This window comes from Erpetoichthys calabaricus, chromosome 18 (genome assembly GCF_900747795.2).
Source record: "Erpetoichthys calabaricus chromosome 18, fErpCal1.3, whole genome shotgun sequence".
NCBI classification, from domain to species: Eukaryota; Metazoa; Chordata; class Cladistia; order Polypteriformes; family Polypteridae; genus Erpetoichthys; species Erpetoichthys calabaricus.
In genome coordinates, this window is record NC_041411.2 from 47,426,556 (window position 1) to 47,450,133 (window position 23,578).

General features: G+C 37.3%; 2 protein-coding genes across 2 annotated transcripts in view; one reads left to right on the plus strand and one right to left on the minus strand.

The window, feature by feature from the left end:
• cacna1c (calcium channel, voltage-dependent, L type, alpha 1C subunit) overlaps nt 1-23,578 on the minus strand; it is a 1,063,887-nt gene that overhangs the window by 984,670 nt on the left and 55,639 nt on the right. The gene's annotated exons all lie outside the window — the stretch shown is intronic.
• The window catches only part of dcp1b (decapping mRNA 1B), a 191,758-nt gene that overhangs the window by 50,427 nt on the left and 117,753 nt on the right, over nt 1-23,578 (plus strand). Inside the window, exon 3 of the mRNA XM_028824370.2 lies at nt 21,851-21,891. Coding sequence (XP_028680203.1) covers nt 21,851-21,891 — 41 coding nt within the window. The remainder of the gene's footprint in view (nt 1-21,850; nt 21,892-23,578) is intronic.

Sequence of the window (23,578 nt, forward strand, 5' to 3'; positions counted from 1 at the left end):
CCCCTCTTATTGGCAACATTTACAGAAGCTAGAGACAACCAAATACTACCTCAAACATTTCGTCAAGCATTAATCACCGTCTTTCCTAAACAAAATAAGGACTTGTTACAATGTGCATCATACAGACCAGTTTCATTCCTGAATAATGTTAAGATTCTCTCAAAAATTCTAGCTAGAAGGATGGAGAATGTACTGCCCTCAGTAATATCACAGGATCAAACTGGATTTATTAAAGGCTGACACCTGTCTTCCAATCTCCGACGCTTGTTTAATGTTATATATTCACCAGCAAAATCAAACCCCCCAGAGATATTACTATCATTAGATGCAGAAAAAGCATTTGATATGACTGAATGGAACTACCTTTTCACTGCATTGGAGACATTTGGGTTTGGCCCGAATATTTGTGCATGGATCAAACTACTGTATACCAATCCAGAAGCTTCAGTTTGTATTAACAACATTTGTTCAGACTACTTTAAGCTAGAACGTGGTACCAGACAAGGATGTCCCTTGTCACCACTGCTGTTTGCAATCACCATTGAACCACTGGTGGTTCACTGTCAAAATTCTTATCAGATAAAGGGGATTATCCGAGAAGGACTGGAACAGAAAATTTCTCTATATGCGGATGATATGGTTTTATATATATCAGACCCAGAAAACACTGTACCTGCAGTTTTAACAGCACTAACAGAATTTCAAAAGATATCTGGTCTTAGAATTAATCTGAATAAAAGTATGCTCTTTCCAGTGAATTCATAAGCATATAATATTAGATTGTACACCCTACCTTTTACCATAGCAGATCAGTTTAAATACCTAGGGGTAAATATCACAAGTAAACGTAAAGCTCTTTATCAACAAAATTTTGCCATCTGTATGGAAAAAATTAAGCAAGACTTGCATAGATGGTCAACCCTTCATCTCACTCTAGCCGGAAGAATTAACATTGTTAAGATGAATATCCTTCCTAAACTTCTTTTTTTATTTGAAAACATTCCAATATATATCAATAAATCATTTTTTAAGCAATTAGATTCAACAATAACCTCATTCATTTGGAACTCAAAACACCCACGTATCTGAAGAGTGACCCTACAAAGACCTCAGGCAGAAGGTGGCATGGCTTTACCTAATTTTCAGTTTTATTACTGGGCAGCAAACATACAAGCCCATAAAAACCTGGACACAAAAAAAGGAACATACACAGGCTTGGCTCGCAATAGAAGTAAAATCCAGAGCACTTCTTTATACTCCCTGCTCTGCGCTCCAATAAATGCAAGTTATCGCAAATATACTAATAACCCAATTGTGCTTTACTCACTCAGAATATGGAACCAACTTAGAAAGCATTTTAAGATAAAAAATCTTTTATCTGCGGCACCTCTGCAAGAGAACCACCTCTTTCAACCCTCGCAAGCATATCCAGTTTTTAATACCTGGAAAAGTTTTGGAATTAAAATGCTCAGAGATCTTTATATAGACAACATATTTGCATCTTTTGAACAATTACGTTCCAAATTCAACCTCCCAGCTACACATTTCTTTCACTATCTTCAAATTAGAAATTTTGTTAAACAGAAACTGCCCGATTTTCCTCACCTCGTACCCTCCACCATGCTGGAAAAAATACTGCTCAATTTCGAAGGAATTAAACACCATTTCTGCATTATTTAAAATCTTATTAGAGTCCCTACCTTTCAAAGACCCAAGAGGACATTGGGAAGAAGATCTCTTAATCAAAATATCAGAAAAGGAGTGGAAGGTAGCAAAGCAGAGAATTCACTCGAGCTCCATATGCGCAAAGCATAGAATTATTCAACTAAAAAGTATATATCAAGCTCATCTGTCTTACTTAAAACTGTCCAAAATGTTTCCAGGGCAAGATCCAACCTGCGAACGCTGCAACCAAACTCCTGCCTCACTGGGTCACATGTTTTGGGCCTGCACCAAACTAACATCATTTTGGATCAAAATTTTTAAGGCCTTTCAGACAGCCTTGGGGTCACAATCCCTCCTAACCCATTAACAGATGTGTTCGGTGTTCTTCTAGACGGACTTGAAGTGGAGAAGAACAAGCAAACGGTGATTGCATTCACTACACTTTTGGCACACAGACTTATTTTGTTAAATTGGATGAATCCTAACTCTCCTCTGATAAGTCAGTGGGAAACCGATGTTTTATATTATTTGAAATTGGAAAAAATCAAATTCTCAGTTAGAGGATCTGTACAGAATTTTTTCAAAACCTGGCAGGATCTAATCAATATTATTTCAGAATAAGAGAAATAACTATTACTGCATTTATTTCCCTTCTCCATTTTTTATTTACCTATATATATATATATATATATATATATATATATATATATATATATATATAATATATATATATAATATTTCTTTCTTTTGTTTATTGTTGCCTTATTAAAACGCCCATAGCAGTTCTCCCTTGGCTAAGCTCTCCTTCTCAGGGGTGGGGTTTGATTTGTCTTCAATTTTTTTTTTGCTAAATGCTTAATCCCTTCTAGAGACACTACATTAGCTTCTTAGTGGCAATTGTAGATGTAGTAAGAATTGCTGTGGACATTCTATTGGATATTTTTAAGTTTATTTTCTCATTTCTGGAGACTGTGTTGAAGGATGGAAAAATGACGTTTTTGTTAACTGTAAGGGCAGCTACTAGTTTCCCCCGAATTAAACGAAATAGTATAATTACACTATTTAAACAATAATGAAACACTATCATATTTATGCTGTGTAGAATCTTGGGAGTAGCAGGATGAACTTTTGGCCTTGGAACTTCTAGAGGTTTATTTTCTTCAGTATTTTATAAGCTTTTTTTCTCGCTTCTCCATGGCCACCTGACCACAGAATTAGACTCTGACTTTTACCATCACAACTTCTTCTTCCTCTTCATGTTTACCAATATCTATGTGGGGTCGATGGGCTTAATCAACCTTCTCCAAATAGCTTGGTCCTGCACCTTCTCACCAGTCAAGCCCTTTTCCTTTAGATTTTCTTTTACTTTATTCATCCACCTCTGCTTTGCCCCCCCCCCCCCCCCCCACTTCTTTCACACTTCCATTCTCAGAATTCTTTTGCCAACATATTCATTGTCTATCCTCGTCACATGTCCATACCACTTCAACATACTTTCCTGTAGTGTTGGGCGGTATACCGGTTCATACCGAAAACCGTTTTTTATTTTTTTTATGATATGGATTTTTCTTATACCGCAACACCGGTTTAAATTGCCTAAACGACGTTCGGAACATGGCGCAGCAGGAAACTGTTCAAGTGGGGACCTTTTTCACTGCTACACCGCTAAACACAGATTTGTTGTACTAGGGCTCTTTTTCCCTGCTACACCACCAAATAGTGGGCGGTAGCATAGGAATGCTGCGTGGTGAAAATGGACAGAGAGCCTGGAGATACTTTAGTTTTAAAAGGTCAGATGTGTAAATACTGTTTCTATACTACTGGATAATACTGCAAGCCAAGTTGTACTTGTTTTATTTGTTTTCAATACAGTGTAATGTACCTGGATACTGTGTAATAGTGTGACGACATGTTTTCAAACCCCGTCTTAAGTTATATAGCACATTAAATGCTTTGTGTTAAGTGATTCTTAAACTGACTTCTTCTTGCACTAAGAGGAGGCGCCGGCAGCGAACCCCGCACAGAATACATTCACTTCATGATCTTCCTTCTCTCTGAACATTTAGAATGCTAAAATAAATACTTAATATAATTTTCATGGTGAAATGCATTAAAGCATGCATTAATGAAGGCGGCGTGCCTGCCTTGCATTTGCATGTTTTTCTGGTGGGTTTACTCGGCGCTTCAGTTTCCTTTCAAAGTCATGTAGGATGTGGGGTTTTGTTGTGCTATATTGACCCTGCTAGTGTATGTTTTGCTTATATTCATCCTTTGATGTGCTGGCGACTCGTTCAGAGATGGGCGCAACTCTGAATGGATGGCATAATTAAACATGTATAACGAAGATATTTTTAAAGTTCTGAACACTCTGTGGGCTAAGTTTATAACTAGTTTTAATTTCACAAAGACGTTTATCGTGTGGTGATTGGTTATGTGGAGAAAGAAAAAGGACGGATAGGGTTTTAGTACGTCAGATAGAGACAGCACGCGTGCAATAAAGAAAGCCTGCTCAGAAGAACATGCATTGAATTCTGTGTTCGTGTCTCCGACCACCAGATCACAAACCCAACATTTATACAATATTTAAGTTAAACCTGTGCGATACCCATTCATACATCCAGTTTTTTGGAGCCTCGTCACACCTGCGATAAAGTTCTCTACACTGAACATAATAGTGCAACTATCAGTAATAATACTATTATTTATTTTATTGTTATTATTTATTAGTTTAAATATTATGCAGTTTAATGATGGTAAAGTTGTTTAAAAAGTCACTTTAACGTGTCAGTGGACAGAGATTGTTAACATTAACAGAAAGTGTAGTTGGTTTACAAAAAATATTTACTATTTATTCCTTTTCTATGACATATTCAGTGCAATACAACTTTTGACAAGCACTTCTGGATATTTTACTAAGTCTAAATGCCTCTTTGTATGGTTGAAAATATGTTGTCAAAATTATAGTTTAAGTTTTTGCAAAATTTGTTCAATAAAAAGGTTCTATATTTTGACTGCATCTGTCATGCAATGTGATACCTTCTCCATTAGTGCCACCCCCTTGAAAACTATCACTTTATGGGGCAATGCAAACCTGTATTAATACTTGTGTGCACATTAAAATGTTTTTTTTTGTACAATGTACAATACTCTTGACAGTGGAATAAGTTATTCTTAGCCAGTAATTCCAGTGGAAAATGTGGTTAACATCCACTTATGCATGGGGAAAAAAATACCGTCGAATACCGTGAAACCGGGATAATTTAGAAAAATACCGTGATATAGAATTTTGGTCATACCGCCCACCCCTACTTTCCTGTACTTTCCTTTATCATCACAACTATTAGAGACTTATAAAGTACATATAGTTACTAGCAATGTAACTTTATGCTTAATTTAACTGAGGACTTTTCCATTTTTTATGTTTTTATTTGGTTGTTTTTTTTTTTTTTTTGGTCTATTTCAGGGTTTCCCAAGTTCAGTCCAGTTTCACTTGGGTCACTCTTATGTCTCATCAATCTAAATGTTTAGGTCGCCTTTTTTTCTTTTTGTATTCTTCATTTAGAAAAGTGTTCTACTATGATATTTGCATTTAGAGGAAATTCAGAAATGTTTTCTTTGTTTCTGTTTACAATTTTTATTCCAATAAACTTTTATTTCCGTGGAGTTTAAATTGTATCCAGATACTGACAATTAGTGATGAGCAGTGTATACACAAATGACACTAAATATTAAAACTGAGTTGGTAATTCAAAGTTACATTAATTTGTGTACTTATTAGAAATAAGAGTTAACTAAGTGGTAGTCATTAAATTCAGTTCTGCAGACCACCTTATCTGTAGGTGTTCATTCCAACCACTTTCTGCTTTTAACTGGACTGCTGCATTTCTTAAGTATACCTTATTTTCTAGTTCTGCCTTTTTGTGCCTCTTCAGAACATCTAAAATGAGTTTGCTAATTTTTTAGGGACATTGTGCGACATTATTCTTTCTCTTGCCTTTTAAGATTTTGATGCCTTTTATGTTATGTTCATTTAAGCCTTTTCTTATGAATTGGCTCACAAGTAAATTTTATACTGAAGTAGCTGCTTCCCTTTAATATTCAGTGTCATTTTCATATGCGTCTCTACTGCTCATCAATAACCATCAGTATCTGTATACAGTTAAGGGAGTAATCCACAGAAGAAAGTGAATTAAAAAGAATATAGTAAAAGAAAGTAAACACTATAAAGATATGGAATAAATGCACATTTCTGAATTTGGTTTACATGTAAATATATTAGCACATAATTCATAATATACAAAATAAGAGAAGAAGACTTTGTAAAAACTGAGCCACAAATTTGTGAAACTGATTAGAATGAAAACCTGTATCCATCGTGGTACCCTGGAACTGAACTTGGGAACCCCTTGATCTGTTTTATTTATTTGTTTATCATTTTTCTTTGTAACTGTTATTCTTTCTTTTCCTAATCATAAAACACTTTAAGCTACACTTTGAAATGTACTGGAATAAATCAAATTTAGCATTTGCTTTGTTGGTAAAATGAAGACATGATCGTGTCCATTTTATTGAATTGAATATTCAAGTTTAATTATCAAATTTTATGTTTTAACAGTCATGCTTGTATTGTGACTCCTACTAATCTTTAATATTCCTCATTATTTGGCTGGTTCAATATATGTGCATCAGTTACTTTTTGTCCTACCAACAGAGGAAAACTGTATTTGTATAATAACTGTTACTGATGAGCTAAATAGATGAGGTTGGTTTATACCCTTTTAATGATACAAAATTTAAATAAGACAAGTTATGGTTGCCCATTGTGTCCATTGTACCCTGATATTTGCCATAGCTGTCACAGCTCAGATAGTTCAGCCTCCTTCAATCTAAAGAATTTTCAACAAGATCTCCACACTGTTCACCAACATTGGCATTCCATGAGGCTGCTACCTCAACCCACTGCTATACAGTCTTTTCTCCTAACACTGTGTGTGGTGTTATGGGTCCACAGCTCTTCCAGCAAAGGGCGTTTTGTTTTAAATAAATAATCGCCACGCTCGCGGCTTAGCGAGGGGGCGTGGTGACTGCAGCGAGCCGCAGGGCAATCTGCCGTGTGGGCGTTTCTCACCTAAGTGCACAGGTGAGGGACTGCCCACATCCGTGATCGTTCCTGTGGCTAATGGGCTGCAGCTGCCATGTCCTCTCCGCATATATAGAGAAGCGTGAGCAGGTTAAAGGGAGAAAGAAGTAAAAGGAAAGACGGAAAGAAACGGAGGTTGCAGGAGGAGGCGGGAAGCAGTAGAGAGAGAGAGAGAGAGTCGGTGCGGGAGAGCGAGCGAGTGCAGGCTCGTGTGCAGCTGTACAGGTAGCTTGGGTGTTAGGCTGACACCCGAGGAGTAGCAGTAGTGGTCGCTCCCGCAGAGTTGATTTTGAAGGGCAGGAGTGACCGGAAGATAGATGACTCTCCGCATAAGCTGCGGACGGCAGCGGGAGTTGGTGACTTGGGGTGTGTATTCCCCAGTGTGGGTGACCCGGTCGCTGTGGAACCCAAGTCGCTGTCTGGAGGAGCCTACCGGAGCCAGGGGTCAGTGAGGCGATCCAAACAGCTGAAGCAGGCAGAGAGAAGGTCAGCTGCATGTAGGGCGACTCTCTTGTAGAACAGCCCGGATTGGTGTAGCAGGGGAGCCGCCAGGCTAAACAGAAGACACCGGGCTTTTTGGTTTTAACATTGTTGCTTCCTGTGCTATTTTACCTCGTGGTTTTTAAAAGAGTTTTTTCTATTGGTTTTAACCTCCACTTCACAACTGTTTTATGGATTATTTATTTAATGAAGACATTTGAACTGCACAGCACTTTATTATGAACACTGTTTTGTTCTATGTTAATAAAAGCACTTTTGCACTTATACATCATCCCCTTGCTCAATTGTTTATTGCCTCACTGTCTAGCTCATCAGTGACATTACCGACGGTGTTGGGTTCAAGGGCTCCCTAACAGCTGATGGGAGAGTGGAGCAGAACCCGCATCGTCACACTGTGTAGCAAAGCATGACAGCAAACCAAAGCCTACGAAAAAACTTGTAAACCCGGCCCACCTTAAATCCCTTTGCACCTCTCCATCGGCATATTTTGTCTTTTAAAGTGTTGATCAAGACGAGCAGCAAGCAGCCTGCTATACCATCCCCCCACTGCCACAAAAAGGGCAAGAAGTTCTCCCAGTTCAAGCCTTGATTATCTGGGAGTGAGCTACCTAGAGGATAGGTGCGAAGGGATTTAAAGTGAGCCGGGTTTACATGTTTTTTGTAGGCTGTGGTAATTCTAGTGTTAAGACTGTGGATGTCACTAACTTGACTGGCCTATAGGAGGGAGGTAAACGACCTTACTGTATAGTGTCACGGCAACAATCTCTCCCTGACTGTTGAAAAACAAAGGAGGTTATTGTTGACTTCAAGAAGAACAAAGCCAGTCAGTCATACCCACCTCCAAATCAACAGCTCCCCCATCCTGACCGTTCACAGCTTTAACACTAGAACATAACAAAAGAAAAAAAAATAAACATTCAGTTTACATGTTGCTGTCAATGAGTTAAAAGCCCAAGCTCAAATGTCAATTGACAGAAAGTTGATTTGTCTTCTTGGATAGTGCAGGGGTAAGAACTGCTGTCTCATTATCTTAAGGTTTCTTGTTCGAGTTTAGGTGTTCCTCTTTTTGAGTAGTGAGCTGTCATTATTATTACTATAATGTATGTTTTTATTATATTTGATTTGAGTCTGTAACACCCGATGTTAATTTTGGCTTCTTGTAAAAGTTAACGCTTCTTTTTTTTTTTTATTATTATTATTCTGTTTTATTCTGTCAGTGACGTTCAAGTGGTGTAATGAACTTGCCTCTCCCTCTCTGAGTTGATGGTGTTTATCTCCATTCTTTTCACAAGAGCGGTAATGACCATAGTTGGTGCTGTGTTTGATGCCTGCTCCAAACTATTTGTTTTACCAGCAATCAAAGATACAATGCCCCGTGACCACTATCAGATTATAATGCGGCATTTGCGCTTTCACAGATTTGCTGCGATTTCAGACATCTGGCAATGTTTTGTTTTTTATATATACTTTTATTTTTATTGCAGTAAATACTTCAACATAAAATAGGTTTCAGCTTAAAAAAACACTTTAAAATTTCAGTGCACTGTACATTGTGTAGCTGTGTTTTTTGCAAGTTCTCAAAGCTAATCAGCTACTGAGTTGGCAAGTTAGGATTCAGCATAAGTCCAACATTTAGAAGATGACATAATCCAACAAAATTTGTTGTAAAAACTCGGTGTAAATTCAAAGAAGAATAAGTCACAAAAAAAAATCAGGGAAAAGTTATCACACACACAAAATAAAAACAGAAAATAGGTTTTTATCTTTATGTTGTTACAACTTTAGCTTTTTAGTTTAGTTTCAGTTGTATTCTATGCTTAAAATTATGTTGCTCTTCTATAGTATATTATAGCAAACTTATATTTCCAGGGAACAACTTACGGTTTAAAATGGTTTACACCTATTCCTTGACAACTGCATAGCAGAACAAACACAGAATAAGTCTCTAAGAATGACAACAAAATAAATTCAAATGTGCCATTTACATGTTAGCCTTTAGGGGATAAGGTTAGAACCTTCCAGTATATATTCAACTTTGTGATCTCTATAGCTATATAAAGCCAAGTATCTAATGTAATTTGGTAAATGCTAATATCAGTTTTACATAACATAAACTTTCTAGCATGACTGTTGCATTTCCAGCCCCAATTGTTTATGATGAGGTTAGAGATGAATGCTGTATTTCTTAGATAACAGCCTTAAACTATTGATAAATAAGGAGTAATTTTACTATATAGCAATTCTGCTAAGATTGAATTGAGTTGCTTGCTGTATCTTAAAGCAGGAGTCTCTCTCATATACTGGTTTTGGTCTGCATACATACTCTTCAGCCTGTGCTCTTCAAATCTCTATATATAATCTTCATTTGGATCTTGATCTTTGTTTGTCCGCAAATGAATTAGAAGAAGAAACACTAGATGGCAGTAGAGAGACAGCTAAAACATAGGCATTGCATTAAGAATCTCCTCCAGGCTTATGCTACTGAAGACTGTAGTACTCCAGTCACACCTCAAAACACAGACATTCAAACTAAACAAATTGTTGTGCTTTAAATTAACTAATCTTTACATATAATCTTCTTTTGGATCTTGATCTTTGTTTGTCCGCGAATTCACTGCCTTGTGTGGTGTTCCTGCTGTGTTCAGTAGAGGGCAGTAGTGATGGAGGAGGAGAGGAAGTGAGGGAAGGGGGATTGTTGGATGAGGTTGAAGTGTGGTGATTAAAGAGGATTGAACTAAAGGAGACTACGTGCTGTTTGTACTGGCTGAATACACAACATCTTGGTTGTTACTTTTGTTTACAAACACTGTCGATACCACTCTTTGTGTTTAGATCTGGCGTTGACACCGTGCTTTGTGTTTAGATCTGGCGTCGACACCTGCTTCGTTGTCGAGACTGTGGTTTTTTGTGTTTCTATCAACCGTCATTGGCAGCACTTCGTCCAAATCGAATGTTCACCCACTTCTTGGAGTCGGCAGTCAGAATATATAAGTCGGACACACTTCTATGATTTTCCATCAGTCGGCGTTTAGAGTTCAAGAAAGAAGCATTGGTTCTTCCTTACTCTTTGGATTGCCACAAAGCAACCTGCGAGATTGAAGAAAGGTTGAGAAGAGATCGTGAGAGGAAACGACAGCGTCATGAAAACGAGACAGACTGTGAACGGCGAGAAGCAGAAATGCTCCACCACCACCACCACATAATTACTATTCGGACAGTGATTCCGAGTAGGCCGTTCCTATAGAATCAATGTCCAAGGGTTTTGTTTTGTAATTTTGTTTCCCTTATAAAAAATAATAATATTAATAATAATAATAATGCTGTGCGACGAAGGGCCCAGTTCACGACTGGCAGCCGCGTTTAAACAGGGAGCCCTTCACAGACAACTTTAACACACGCAACGTAGTTGGGCGCACATGGCTAGTCTGAAATAATTTTGACTCTTCAACCCATTTTCTAAGAATGCTGAGGAACAACTTCATATTTTGTACATGTACAAGACCCAGGCAGTCAATGATCATGTACATTATTCTATTTTCTGAGGGAATAGAGGTGCTATAGAAACCCTGGATTGATGCAATTTTATGTATGTAACCACACTCACTTATCCCAGGTTAATTTAGAGCCACTAAGCCCATTTTTGCTAGCATTCTGTCTGCCTTTGTGTAAATGTGCTAAGACTGTCTTAAGAGTGCCTCCTGCCAAAACATCAATATGCACACCAGTTTGCCTTGTTGAAAGATTTAGTTATTGCAGTTGCCTCACATACATAACATGAGCAAAAGAGCATTTGTGTGTTTGTCAGATCTACCATAAAATAATTGCTTTGTAATCGCTGAAGTGCCTGCATGCTTAGAAGAGCCCCGCTGTATGACAAGATGATGCACAGAGAAGTGTTGTGAATGGGTATTTTTAAGTGTTTTATATGATTTGGGGGGGGGGGGGGGGGGGGGATGTTGATTAGTGTTTAGCACCATTTTCTCACAGCTTAATATTTTTGTTTCATTGTCCCCAAGTTGTAAGCAGCAGAAAATGAGCATGTAGTATACACATAATCAGAAAGGTGGCAGTATTAAGAGGTGATGTTCGCAAAATCAGTGTGGACTGTATATGGAAGGAGCTGATGTAGTATATACAAAGAGAGGTAGCCACCTAGTGAACCACGTAGATTGGAACCCAAGTGCAGCAGGTGACACCTCAAAAAAAAAAATTAGCATTTTGGCTTGTTTATATTTTCTAAAATCCCATAGACTGCCCAGTTTTTTCAAGTATTGCATGTTGAACATTTATTACTTCTTGTCTGTTTTCTGTCATTTTTTAATGCTACGTCTAGGCTGTTTTCTGTAAAAATATTAATATTGCTCTCTGACATTATGCTATTAGACTTTGTGAGGGAGTGAAGTGTTAGTGTTATGTCTTGGTAAAGTAAATTGTCCTTTTGTTAAGAGGGTTTGTAATTGCCATAGCATGAACGAGTTTAGCTAGTTGATGAGCTACACGTAAGACATCCAGCTGCATATAATATTTTATTTTATTTGATTGGTAACTGTATGCAGTGTATGCATTTATGATGGTGTCTCATAACAACCTGAGATTTATCTTAATGATTTACAGAAGTATTGAATGCAATGACTTTTTTTGTAAGCAAATACTGTCATTTCTGATTGACAGTTATATATTCTAGGAGACAGCCTGTCAATGTTATATTTTCACTTTCACAAACATGCATGCAGCACATTTTTAGCTGAAATGGCAACTGATAGAGGAAGCAACTGGGAAATCCATTTTGGTAATGCAGTTTTAAATTTGTTCCTCAAGATGATAGCTCAGTTCTGCCTTGACATTTACATCTAGACTGTAGTCTTTCAAACCTTTTAAATATTGTTGGTTTTTGGCAGGTTCACAAGTCTTTATAGTCGTAGTGAGACTACCATGCATAACTCTGGATACTAGTGTGAAAAATGTACATAATTTATCAGTTTATCTTGTATTGGTAATTTGTTAGGCAGATGAATCTTCATTTGAGTCTCCTTCATTCTGTGAGATATATATTTTTTGGATGCATGTGATTTTTAAATTGGCCCTGAATGAGAGGTTGTGCATCATAGGATCTTGTATTTTCTTTTGTTTTTGTGGCGTTTTTGATTCCTTCGCCCCTTGCTCACTTCGCTCGCCAACCCCCTGGCCTGCGCTATACACCAGCCACTTCGCGTCTCTGCCGCTCGTGTATGTGGATTACACTTTCACCAAACAACAAATCTTTTAATTCTCGCGGATATGACTCTTCATTGGGAAGAAACACTATTTTTCCCTGATGGCAGCAGGGATTAGACGATCTACAAGTTTCAGACTTAAAGTTTAAATCCAAACAATATATTCGATCTCTTTTTGCTGTTCCGTTATTTCAGCGAGTAATAATTTCCATTTGTTTGCGCTAATGCGATCTTTACTATCATTTTTTTGAGACTTTCGAATTTTAATACTTTCATTATCTCTAACCTGCTCTGCATGTGTATCGTGCCAACGTTTTTGAATTCTTTACGACATTCTACTTTGTCATCTACTCTTTGTCTTTTATTTCCGACCCCGGGCCTGTGGCCTTGGCACAAAGTCTCATCTCACGGGACATGAAAGTATCACTCTGAAAAAGTCACGTCTTGTTCCAGGCTAAAAAATCTTGTCTTATTCCAGGATTTTTTTATATGATGGAGAGATATGTATTTGTTTAAGGTTTTCAACACAAGGAATTTATTTTTTACATTAATTTTTTCCTTGAAAATATTGTATCACAGCACAGTTCTGTTTCTGTTCCTCACACTTTTCCGGTGTAGTGTTGAGGTGTCACCCGCTGCACATAGGTCCCAATCCAGGTGGTTTGTCATGTGGTGGGTGCGGCAGCACACTATCAGTGAATGCTCCCAACCTCTCTCCTCCTCCTCTACCATTTTCTACAATTTGATGTTGATGTTTCCATGGCTGTATTACCCAGAAGGCATTGGGTTGCAAAGCGTATAATGTCACTAAAGCAACCATATAAAGGTCAGTGTGCACATCCTTTAAGTTACAGAGATTTAAATAAGCATGGTTGGAGTTATCGGTTCTTTAGCTAGTCATTATTTGGTTCAAAGAAATACACTTCTGGCTTCACAACTTTGATTCTTTAATGGTTTGTCATTGTTTAAAAGATACTCCTCCAAATGCTCTTATGGCATTTCTGCATGACAGAGTCATGGATAACTCAGAATATTCTCCAGTTAAATTGTAATAAAACTTGGTTCTAAATCTACACTTGCTAAGGTTAACTGTTCTTACATTTCAGTTAACACTATCATAAACATCACATCATTAGAGATAGTACTGTCTCATTTTCACCTCATATAAATAATTTTTCTCAGACTGCCTTCTTCCATCTGCAAAACATTTCTAGACTTTGTCCTGCTCTAACACAACATAGTACTGTATTGTTTAATGCCTTAGTCACTTCATGTATACATTACTGTAATGCTATTCTATCTGAAATCTCAAAAAAAATATCCACCATCTACAACTTATACAAAATTCTGCTTCTGGGATAATTACCTATTCTAAGACCACTGAATATATCAGACCTATTCTCTGTCAGCTTCACTGACTCCCTGTCTACTACCTAATACAATATAAAATACTGCTCTTAAAATTTAAAGCTCTCCACAATCTTGCTCCTCCCTATCTCAGTAATGTCCTACAGACACTCCCTCTCGCTTCCTCAGATCAACACCTGTAGCTTTACTTTCTGTACTACACATTAAACTCTGTTATATGGGAGCTAGAGCATTTTCTCATAGTGCCCTTAAACTCTGGAATTCTCTTCCCTCTCACATCTGTCAGCTGGGCTCATCTAACAAACTTGAAAACTGTTCTCAAAACATATCTTTTTATACTGATATACCAACTATGATTTTACCACTGTTAGAGCCAGCTATCCTTTATGTTTGTTACTACTTTTGTACCATTATTGTTGTTTGATTTTGTTGTTCTGTTTGTTTTAATATTTTTTACTGTTGTTAATTCTTTTTAAGGTGACCTTGAGTGCTAAGAAAGGTGCCTATTAAATAAAATGTATTATTTTTATTTATTATTATTAGTCTTGATTTATTAGTTACCATAACTCTATTTGATTTTTCATTAAGTCCATCTCATGGTTCCCTCTTATAAAAATAATTTTCTGCCTCCTTGCAAGACAGTGCAAATATGAATAAACTCTACAATGAACTGGTATCTCGAGGGATATTCATTCCTTCCTTGAGCCCAACTCTGGCAGGATAGGCTGTGGCTACTCATGATGCTGGAATGAGCTAAATTACTTTAGAAAATGACTAGGGGGCTCTGCCCCCTGCTCGCTTCGCTCGCCAACCCCTGGTGTTGGGGATGGTGTCTTGTCCTTGAATGAGTTTTCCTTGGCATGGATCATTTATAACCTTAACTTTAACATCAGATGAACGGCGAACTCGTGAGAAGGCCACATAAAGTTGTCCATGTCCAAATACGGGCTCAGAGAGGTAGATGCCAACCTTGTCCATGGTTTGTCCTTGTGATTTGTTGATGGTCATGGCAAATGCAGGTTTAATGGGGAAGTGTCGCCGTTTAAGTGTAAAAGGTAATTCTAGGTCAGAACTTGAAAGGTCAATTCTAGGAATCAGAACAGTATTGTTAGCATGTGATCCTGTAAGAACTTTTGCTTCAATAACATTGTGTGTCATGGTGTTGACGACTAAACGTGTACCATTGCATAAATCCTGTTTAGTGTTAAGGTTTCTTAATAGCATGAATATTGTTCCGATTTTAAGTTTAAGATTGTGTTGTGGTAATCCGGCTGGGTTAATAGTGTTCAAATATTCTAAGGGTAAATTAAGATGGTCATTGTCGTCATCAGAGTTAACTTTGTCAGAGCTTAGAAAGAGTTGTGCCTCTCCAGGAAGTAATGCAATGACTTGGTTATTTATGTGAGCAACATTAATATTTTTTGGACATAATATAGTCCGTTGTGTTAAAAGGGGTATTTGGTCTAATGAGATTGCTGTTCCAAATATCTCTGTAACTAAGTCGTCGCAGATAAAAGCTTGAGGAATTGTAATAATATCTGGGTGAAGTCCATCTGTATTGGTGAGTGTCCCATCTCCCAGTTGTGATAACCAATTGTTATATTCTGGATCTGGACATCGCATGTTTTGTACCAAGTGTATCTTTTGAAAGCAATGCCAATTGTCCGCGTATTTTAAGGTGGACTGAACAATAGCTGAGCACATGGCATGTGGAACAATAGGTAAGCACTGTCTAAAATCTCCTCCTAATAAAAGTACCTTTCCTCCAAACGGAATATTATTATTCATCAACGTTTGTAGAAGTTTATCAATGGTGTTGAGTAAGTGACTGGATGCCATTGTACATGCATCTATAATTAACAGTTTTGCAAGATGGATGTCACGTGCATTGTTACTGTTCATTTTCATAGTGGATACCGATGTTTCTGTGATTGGGACCGGTATTTTGAATGAGGAGTGACATATGCGACCATTTATTAACAAATTAGCTGCCACTCCGGTTGTAGCTGATGCGATAATTAACTGTTGTTTTGGAGCCTTGCCTGCTTGTTTTCCGGCATTTCAGACACGCGTTGTAGACGTCTGCGTTCATTTATTTTGTCCCGTCGCTCCCGTTTTTGTATCTCTGTGACTTGAGCTCTTTCCTTTTGAACCCGTGCCTGCTTCGCTTCAGCACTTTGAGACGCGCGCTGCATGTGTCTACATTCATTGTGTGTGTCGCGTGTTTGTGGTCCCGTTACTCGAGCCGTATCGTTTTGTACCCGTGATCATGAATTCATGACTTGTTTGTTCTTTATCGTTAGTAATATGGATAAGTAATAAGGAGGATCGCACTCACTGTTAATATGGAGCCTTTTCTGTGGTTGTATGGTTAATAGTGCATCATTGTAATGAGAATCACCTATGCTGTACAGTTTGAACGTGTTCAGATGACGTATGTTTAATACGGACATTTCGTTTCTTCGTATTATCACCCATCAGGTGTCGCGCCTGTATATGTATTGTAGTCTGGTCTCTTGTTGTTTATGTATGATGTAGTTTGTTGGCGTGTGTTTTTTTTAGAAGTGCGTGGAATGTGCTGTATAGTCTGTACGTTGATTTCAGATGCGAGTTGTAGGCGAATGCTTCTATCGTAGTATCTGCCGTTTTCCGAAACACAAATCGCTTTCTGTAATATGTTGGGTTTGATGTGTGACCCTTTGAGGACTCCGTAGTCTGTTCCATTTAACTGTGATGTGGGGGTGTGAGTCCTCTTTTTCAGTACCATCTCGTGCTTGATTTGTGAAGTTTTGTGGACTCCTTAGACTGTCACGTTTCACTGTTAGGCTGGGATAATCTGATTCAAATATGTTTTGTTGTCCGTATGTGTGGGGTTTTTGTATGATCTTGAGTGTTCGCTTTTGGTTGCTCTTCCGTTTTTGAGCCTCAATCTCTGGCTCGATGGGTGACCGTGTGTGGAGTCCGTAGTCTGTCCCGTTTCACTTTGGGGTGTGTGTCTGACTCCTCGTTTTTGTGTGATATGGGCGCGTTGCCTGATTTCATATTTCTGTTAGTGGAGGGGTGCTCTGTGTCTCATGTCTTATTTATGTTAGTGTGTGAAATCCGTAGTCTGTCCCGTTTCGTGTGCCATGGGCTTTGTGTGGCGCTTGCGTGTGACTCCTTGTTTTTGTGTGCTAGGGGCGCATTGCCTCATTATTTATTTCTGTTAGTGGAGGGGGGCTTTGTGTGTCGTGGGTCTGAATCCTCCTTTTTGTGTACGTCCCGTTTCGTCTGCTATGTCTGTAGTCTGTCCCGTTTCGTGTGCAATGGGCTTTGTGTGGCGCTCGCGTCTGACTCCTTTTTTTTTTTGTGTGCTAGGGGCGCATCGCCTCATTTTTTATTTCTGTTAGTGGAGGGGGGCTTTGTGTGTCGTGGGTCAGAATCCTCTTTTTTGTGTGCGTACCGTTTCGTGTGCTATGTGGCGCTTGCGTCTGACTCCTTTGTTTTTGGTGTGCTAGGGGCGCGTTGCCTCATTTCTTATTTCTGTTAGTGGAGAGGTGCTTTGTGTGTCGTGGGTCTGAATCCTCTTTTTTGTGTGTGTCCCATTTCGTGTGCTATGGGCTTCGTGTGGCGCCCGCATCCGACTCCTTTTTTGTGTGTGCTATGGGCGCGGCGCATCATTTCTCATTTTCCGGGGCTTTGTGTGGCGCCTGCGCACTACGTCTTTTGCGTCCACGGCCCATGTCCCTGCGTCCATCCGGTTTACCATTCTCGTTTAGTAATATGGATACCTAAATAACTTTACCATTGAAATTATCATATGAACATACCCACAGTTTGATAAACAAATTTTGGTTAAACCACATTCTTTTTACAGTGGTGTTGTACAACCCATAGGGTCAGTTTTGTGAAATATACCAGACTGAAAATTGTGCATTCCTCATACCTGCTGACATTTCTTAAAACAAATGATGTACTGTGAAATTTTAATTGTTGTATGAACTATTCACTTTATGCCAGGAAAAACAGCCATCTTTTTGCCATATGTGCTGAGTGTGATCTTCTAATGTTCATCTGTCTTTTCTGATTTACCTGGAATATTTCGCTGTAGTCATTATAGAATGTGCAATGTGCTCTGCTAATTTTATTTTGATTCTGAGTATACTTTTCTTTTTATATCTCTGCTTACTTTAAAATTATCTTTCAACATTTGTGAAATTACAATTTAATTGAAGGAAACAGCCTTGAGCTGATTTCTTACAAATGGCTGGTCTTACCTATGTAATATTCTCTCACTAGATAAATTGAAAAATGTATGACTTTGGAGCTAGCTTCATTATTACATTGAAACATTTATGAATTTGAGGGTGGATAAAAATAGAATTTTTCAGTGCTCAGCATAATGTGGGCATGTATCATACCATATGCTCTTTGCAGTTTCCTTTAAAATTGTTTTTATTCAACAATTTTATATTTTATAAAAATCCTGTTTAACCGACAAGATGATAAAGGTTTCTGCAGTCTTCCACTGACTCACTTTAGGGTGTTTTTTTTTTTTTTGTTTTTTTTTTTTATAGAGGGCTTTAACAGGTGTACAGGTATGTAACTTCACAACAGGATACTATTTTTTTTTTAAGTAAATATATCCTGTTTTCTGTAAATAGTTAAAAACAAAGCAAGACTACATAGCAAAATATCTAGTCTTAAGATAACTCTTATAGTGGCACATTAGTTCTTAATGATGTTGGAAATTTTGTTTTCACTGCTAATTCAACAAGGGCAGTTTGGCTGGGCAGCCACTTGGTGATCCTCTCAATGTAGCATCTCAGTTTAACAGCTACATCAAGAGGTAAATAGGGCATTCTAGGAGTTTACTACATTTTCCAGTAACAAAGTCCCTTTCTACAGAATGCCATGCACTCGCCCTACGATATGTACTGAAAAATAAAATCTCAGTAATGAAAAACTGGTAAAACGGATGCCTATCTAATTAGTTTGAAAGCCAATTCATCCAATTGAAAAGAGTATTTTGCTTCCCTCTTGATTGGTTGTTTAGTAGGCAAAACTGTGTGAATGCCATCAGCCACCTAAAGAGTTGGAATGATAATATCCCAATGTTCACACGTATCTGCTTGTGTAAATTGTTAAATTAATGTCCATCTCATTAATTGCATGCCTCATGTCATAAGTGAAATCAAGATATAACAGTGAAAATTTGATTTTAAATAAATTATTAATGGGTAACAAATTATTCTTCTATAATAAGTGATAGATGTTTATAATAAAGCTTTGTGTTCGCTTTCCTTTTTTAGAATCACTTGTTTTTGCAGCTTTGAAGACAGTAACCATACTCACAAACTGTTGCTTGAATTATATTACATTAAGATGCACAAAAACATTTAAACATTGTTGCTCTTGGAGCATCTAGTGTGATCTTACTGTTATTTCTACAACCACATCTGGTCTTACCTGTTAAAGGGTGTGCATAATTCTGAAGAATATATGGCCTCAAACGTTATTCCAGCAAAATTAGCAGGTTGCTAGATTAATGCAACTCATTATGTAAGAATAGTGACATTGATGTTATTCTCTAAGACAGCTTTTTAAAAAGAACACAGGCGATATTATAAAAAGACACATTGTGGTTATACTCAGTTTGCAAAAAAAGCTTCTGGTTTTTAAAAACTGTACTTCAAAGTTTTTCAGTTTCCTGTAAATTTATCACAAGGAAAGAATAAGTGATAGTGTGTTATGTTTTGGCAACACACAGTTCATTGGTCTTGTACTGGTGTCACTTTTCTGTGTTTAACTGTGCCTGCTTAACCTCCTCCGTTAAAACAACAGTCATGCCCCCTATTGATCAGTTGTGATATATTAAGGCTATTAATGTATTGTTATTACCTAGAGTATATTGCAGCACCCTCAGACAAAAACCCCTGCTGACATAAGTGTACTTGAAGAAAGTGACAAATAATAAGTTTAGTATTTTTTTTTTTTTTTTACATATCAAGATCATTTGTTTACATTACTACATTTATTCCTATAATACCTTTCTATTAGCATCCATTTAATTTTAGATGTTACCTTACTTGTAAAATGGCACACATACCTCAGGCTAGTAAAAAAGATTAATTGTCATTCACCTTCATGCATGTGACAATTTATTAATCTAATCACCAGACACTCAGATTGAATGAAGAAAGCCACTTGGCTGCCTCTGTAAATGCTGTTCCCCCATTACTTCAGAAAGTGTATACATTGAACCTGATATGCCCCATGGCTTGTTAAACCAATAATATCAGGAAACAGTAGTAATCTTAGGCTTTCCATCCATCAGCGTCTTTAGTTTGCTGGCAAATGTGATTGCATCACTGCACAGAGCAGATATAGACAATATCATGCTAGTCTTTCTGTGAGCAATCGGAAACCACCTTTAAAGCTATTTCCTTATTGTAGATGTATTTGTTGAAGATCGTCCACTTGCTAGGAGGGAATCCTTTATAGCTGGCGACTGCTTGATAACATATCCTGTGGAGTTAAAAAGTTATGCTACACTCTCATTCCTTTTTGCCACTTCAAGTGATTCAAAAGAACTTGGACAAACTTAGAACTAGACATTTATTAATTACTTCCATACATATATAATATATAAACATAAATATATATTTTTGTATATAAATATTCTGTGATTGACTCACTAAGAGATAATAAATTCTTACTTATTTGCAAGTAACCTAAGGAAAATTTACTACTTTATTATTGTCACGAACCTTAGATTGAACTTTACTGAGGGGAAGAAAAATCAAACCTCACTAAAAGGAAATTTTAATGGTGAAAAAACTGTGACAAAGTGTTACATTTAACAGTTAGAAAACGCTGTCTCTCTTACTGCTGGACTTTGGTAGTTCTACAATAGCCATGATGGTAGAATTTCCAACTATAGGTCAGCAGTACTGTGGTTCAAGACCAGCCTATATCCTTTTTTTTTCTTTTTTAATCTTAGTTTTGTTTCATGTGCAAAAGTGTATGCACAACAATAATTTTCAGCAAGATATGATTCCAAAAAACAAAATATTGTTCATTGCTGTAAAATTATCTCTTATCATTGAAATAATATCATTCTACATTGTTCTAAACATTTAATATATTCACATTGTTCCGTCTTTACTTCTATACACTGTCTTATGTATTAGGATGTGCATTTATGTTATTTTATTTTCTGGAAGCATAATGATATGTTTTAATTTTCTCTGAATTTTTCCATTGCTTGTATTCTGTAATTTAAATTGATTACATTACCTGTATTGCAAAAGAAATCAGAACTGCTGCTGTCTCAATCCAACCCCCTAAAATGGAAACTTGTTACGATGATAGCTGACAGATTAGGGTACAAAAGAAAATTGATTCCATGGTTGTGCATCATAAAATATCTTGGATATGTAGTGTAAAATCCAGTTTTTTTGGAGAGAATTTCCTAAATTGTCTAGTTTTGTTTAGTTGATATTAGTGTGAAACAAATACTTTTATTCATATAAAGCCTTTGTTTTTTAAATTTTAAAGTGTTATATTCAATGCTCTTCAGACATTGGAAGTTACTTTATCCCATGAACAGAATAATAAACCTTTAATTTTTGGGAATGTAATTTAGGCACAATAATGCCAAAAAACACTTTGGGAATAAAAGGTTATTTTTTCAGTACAGTACTGTTTAGTGTCGTTAGAGAGAAAATATTGTGCATATTATAAAGTTTTGGAGCATAGTTATGTTAATTGACATAAGAGGCAGATTGTTTTGTACATGAAATGTTTTGAATTTCAGTCTAATTCCTTAGTTAATATAGTTTTCTGCCTGGTTTGAAATACTTTTGTTTGCAGTTTTTCATGCCAACCTATTTATATAATGCATGTTTTTTCAGTTGCATCTGACAATAAACATTTTGGACAGGAATTCCTATTAAATGCACATTGTTTTTCTGATTAACAGGAAAAGACTGATGTTGAGGGGACTCTGTTTGTTTATACCAGGTAAGACTGTTTTCATATTTCAATACTAAAACTAACCTCGCAAGGCTGTCCTCCTTCACAGACGTACAGGAGATGTTGGGCTTTTCAGACAGGCTACATGAAATCTAACAACATACTGTGTACTGTCAGAGCAGTGTGATAAGTCTTTCCCTCATTATATGCTCAGTGATGCATTTTTCACAATGTTTGCTTTTATCAGATGGATATTTATTTATTTTAGTCATACTTAAAGAACTATATTTAACCGATCATTATGTAACCCATCCAAGGTTTTAGGACTTATAAGTAAAACTCTATTGTATTACCTGTTAGCCTTCAGGTTGCTTCATCCTTTAAGCATAGTATCTATATATCTGATTTTTATGAGTCACCGTTTGCTTACCTGTCTTTCTCCGGTTGATAACTTACAGCACCAATTCCATTCAGTCAAATGTTTATGCATGAGAGTTGTGCATTCCCCAGTTTAGGATTAATGAAATTACCAAGATGTAGATATTTTCAGATTCTGTGAATATTGGATGCTTTACTTAGTTTCCTTGATGCATTGTACTTATCATGGTGCAGTCAGTACTGTTTTTATTTTAAATGTTAGCTACTCCAGAATGGCATGAGAAGTGATCCTGATATGCCAGAAAGACAAATATTAAGTTTCAGTTTTTAAAACACCTTTCAGCATTATCACTGCACCAAAATGAACCAAACTATGTTCTTTTTTCATAGACAGTTCAAAATTATTGAGACTGCAAAATAGACATTGACATGTTCAAATTTACAGCCCAGTTTTCCATTAAATAAATATACAGTGCATCCGGAAAGTATTCACAGCGCATCACTTTTTCCACATTTTGTTATGTTACAGCCTTATTCCAAAATGGATTAAATTCATTTTTTTCCTCACAATTCTACACACAACACCCCATAATGACAACGTGAAAAAAATGTACTTGAGATTTTTGCAAATTTATTAAAAATAAAAAAATTGAGAAATCACATGTACATAAGTATTCACAGCCTTTGCCATGAAGCTCAAAATTGAGCTCAGGTGCATCCTGTTTCCCCTGATCATCCTTGAGATGTTTCTGCAACTTAATTGGAGTCCACCTGTGGTAAATTCAGTTGATTGGCCATGATTTGGAAAGGCACACACCTGTCTATATAAGGTCTCACAGTTGACAGTTCATGTCAGAGTGCAAGCCAAGCATGAAGTCAAAGGAATTGTCTGTAGACATCCGAGACAGGATTATCTCGAGGCACAAATCTGGGGAAGGTTACAGAAAAATTTCTGCTGCTTTGAAGGTCCCAATGAGCACAGTGGCCTCCATCATCCATAAGTGGAAGAAGTTCGAAACCACCAGGACTCTTCCTAGAGCTGGCCAGCCATCTAAACTGAGCAATCGGGGGAGAAGGGCCTTAGTCAGGGAGGTGACCAAGAACCCGATGGTCACTCTGTCAGAGCTCCAGAGGTCCTCTGTGGAGAGAGGAGAACCTTCCAGAAGGACAACCATCTCTGCGGCAATCCACCAATCAGGCCTGTATGGTAGAGTGGCCAGACGGAAGCCACTCTTTAGTAAAAGGCACATGGCAGCCTGCCTGGAGTTTGCCAAAAGGCACCTGAAGGACTCTCAGACCATGAGAAAGAAAATTCTGTGGTCTGTTGAGACAAAGATTGAGCTATTTGGTGTGAATG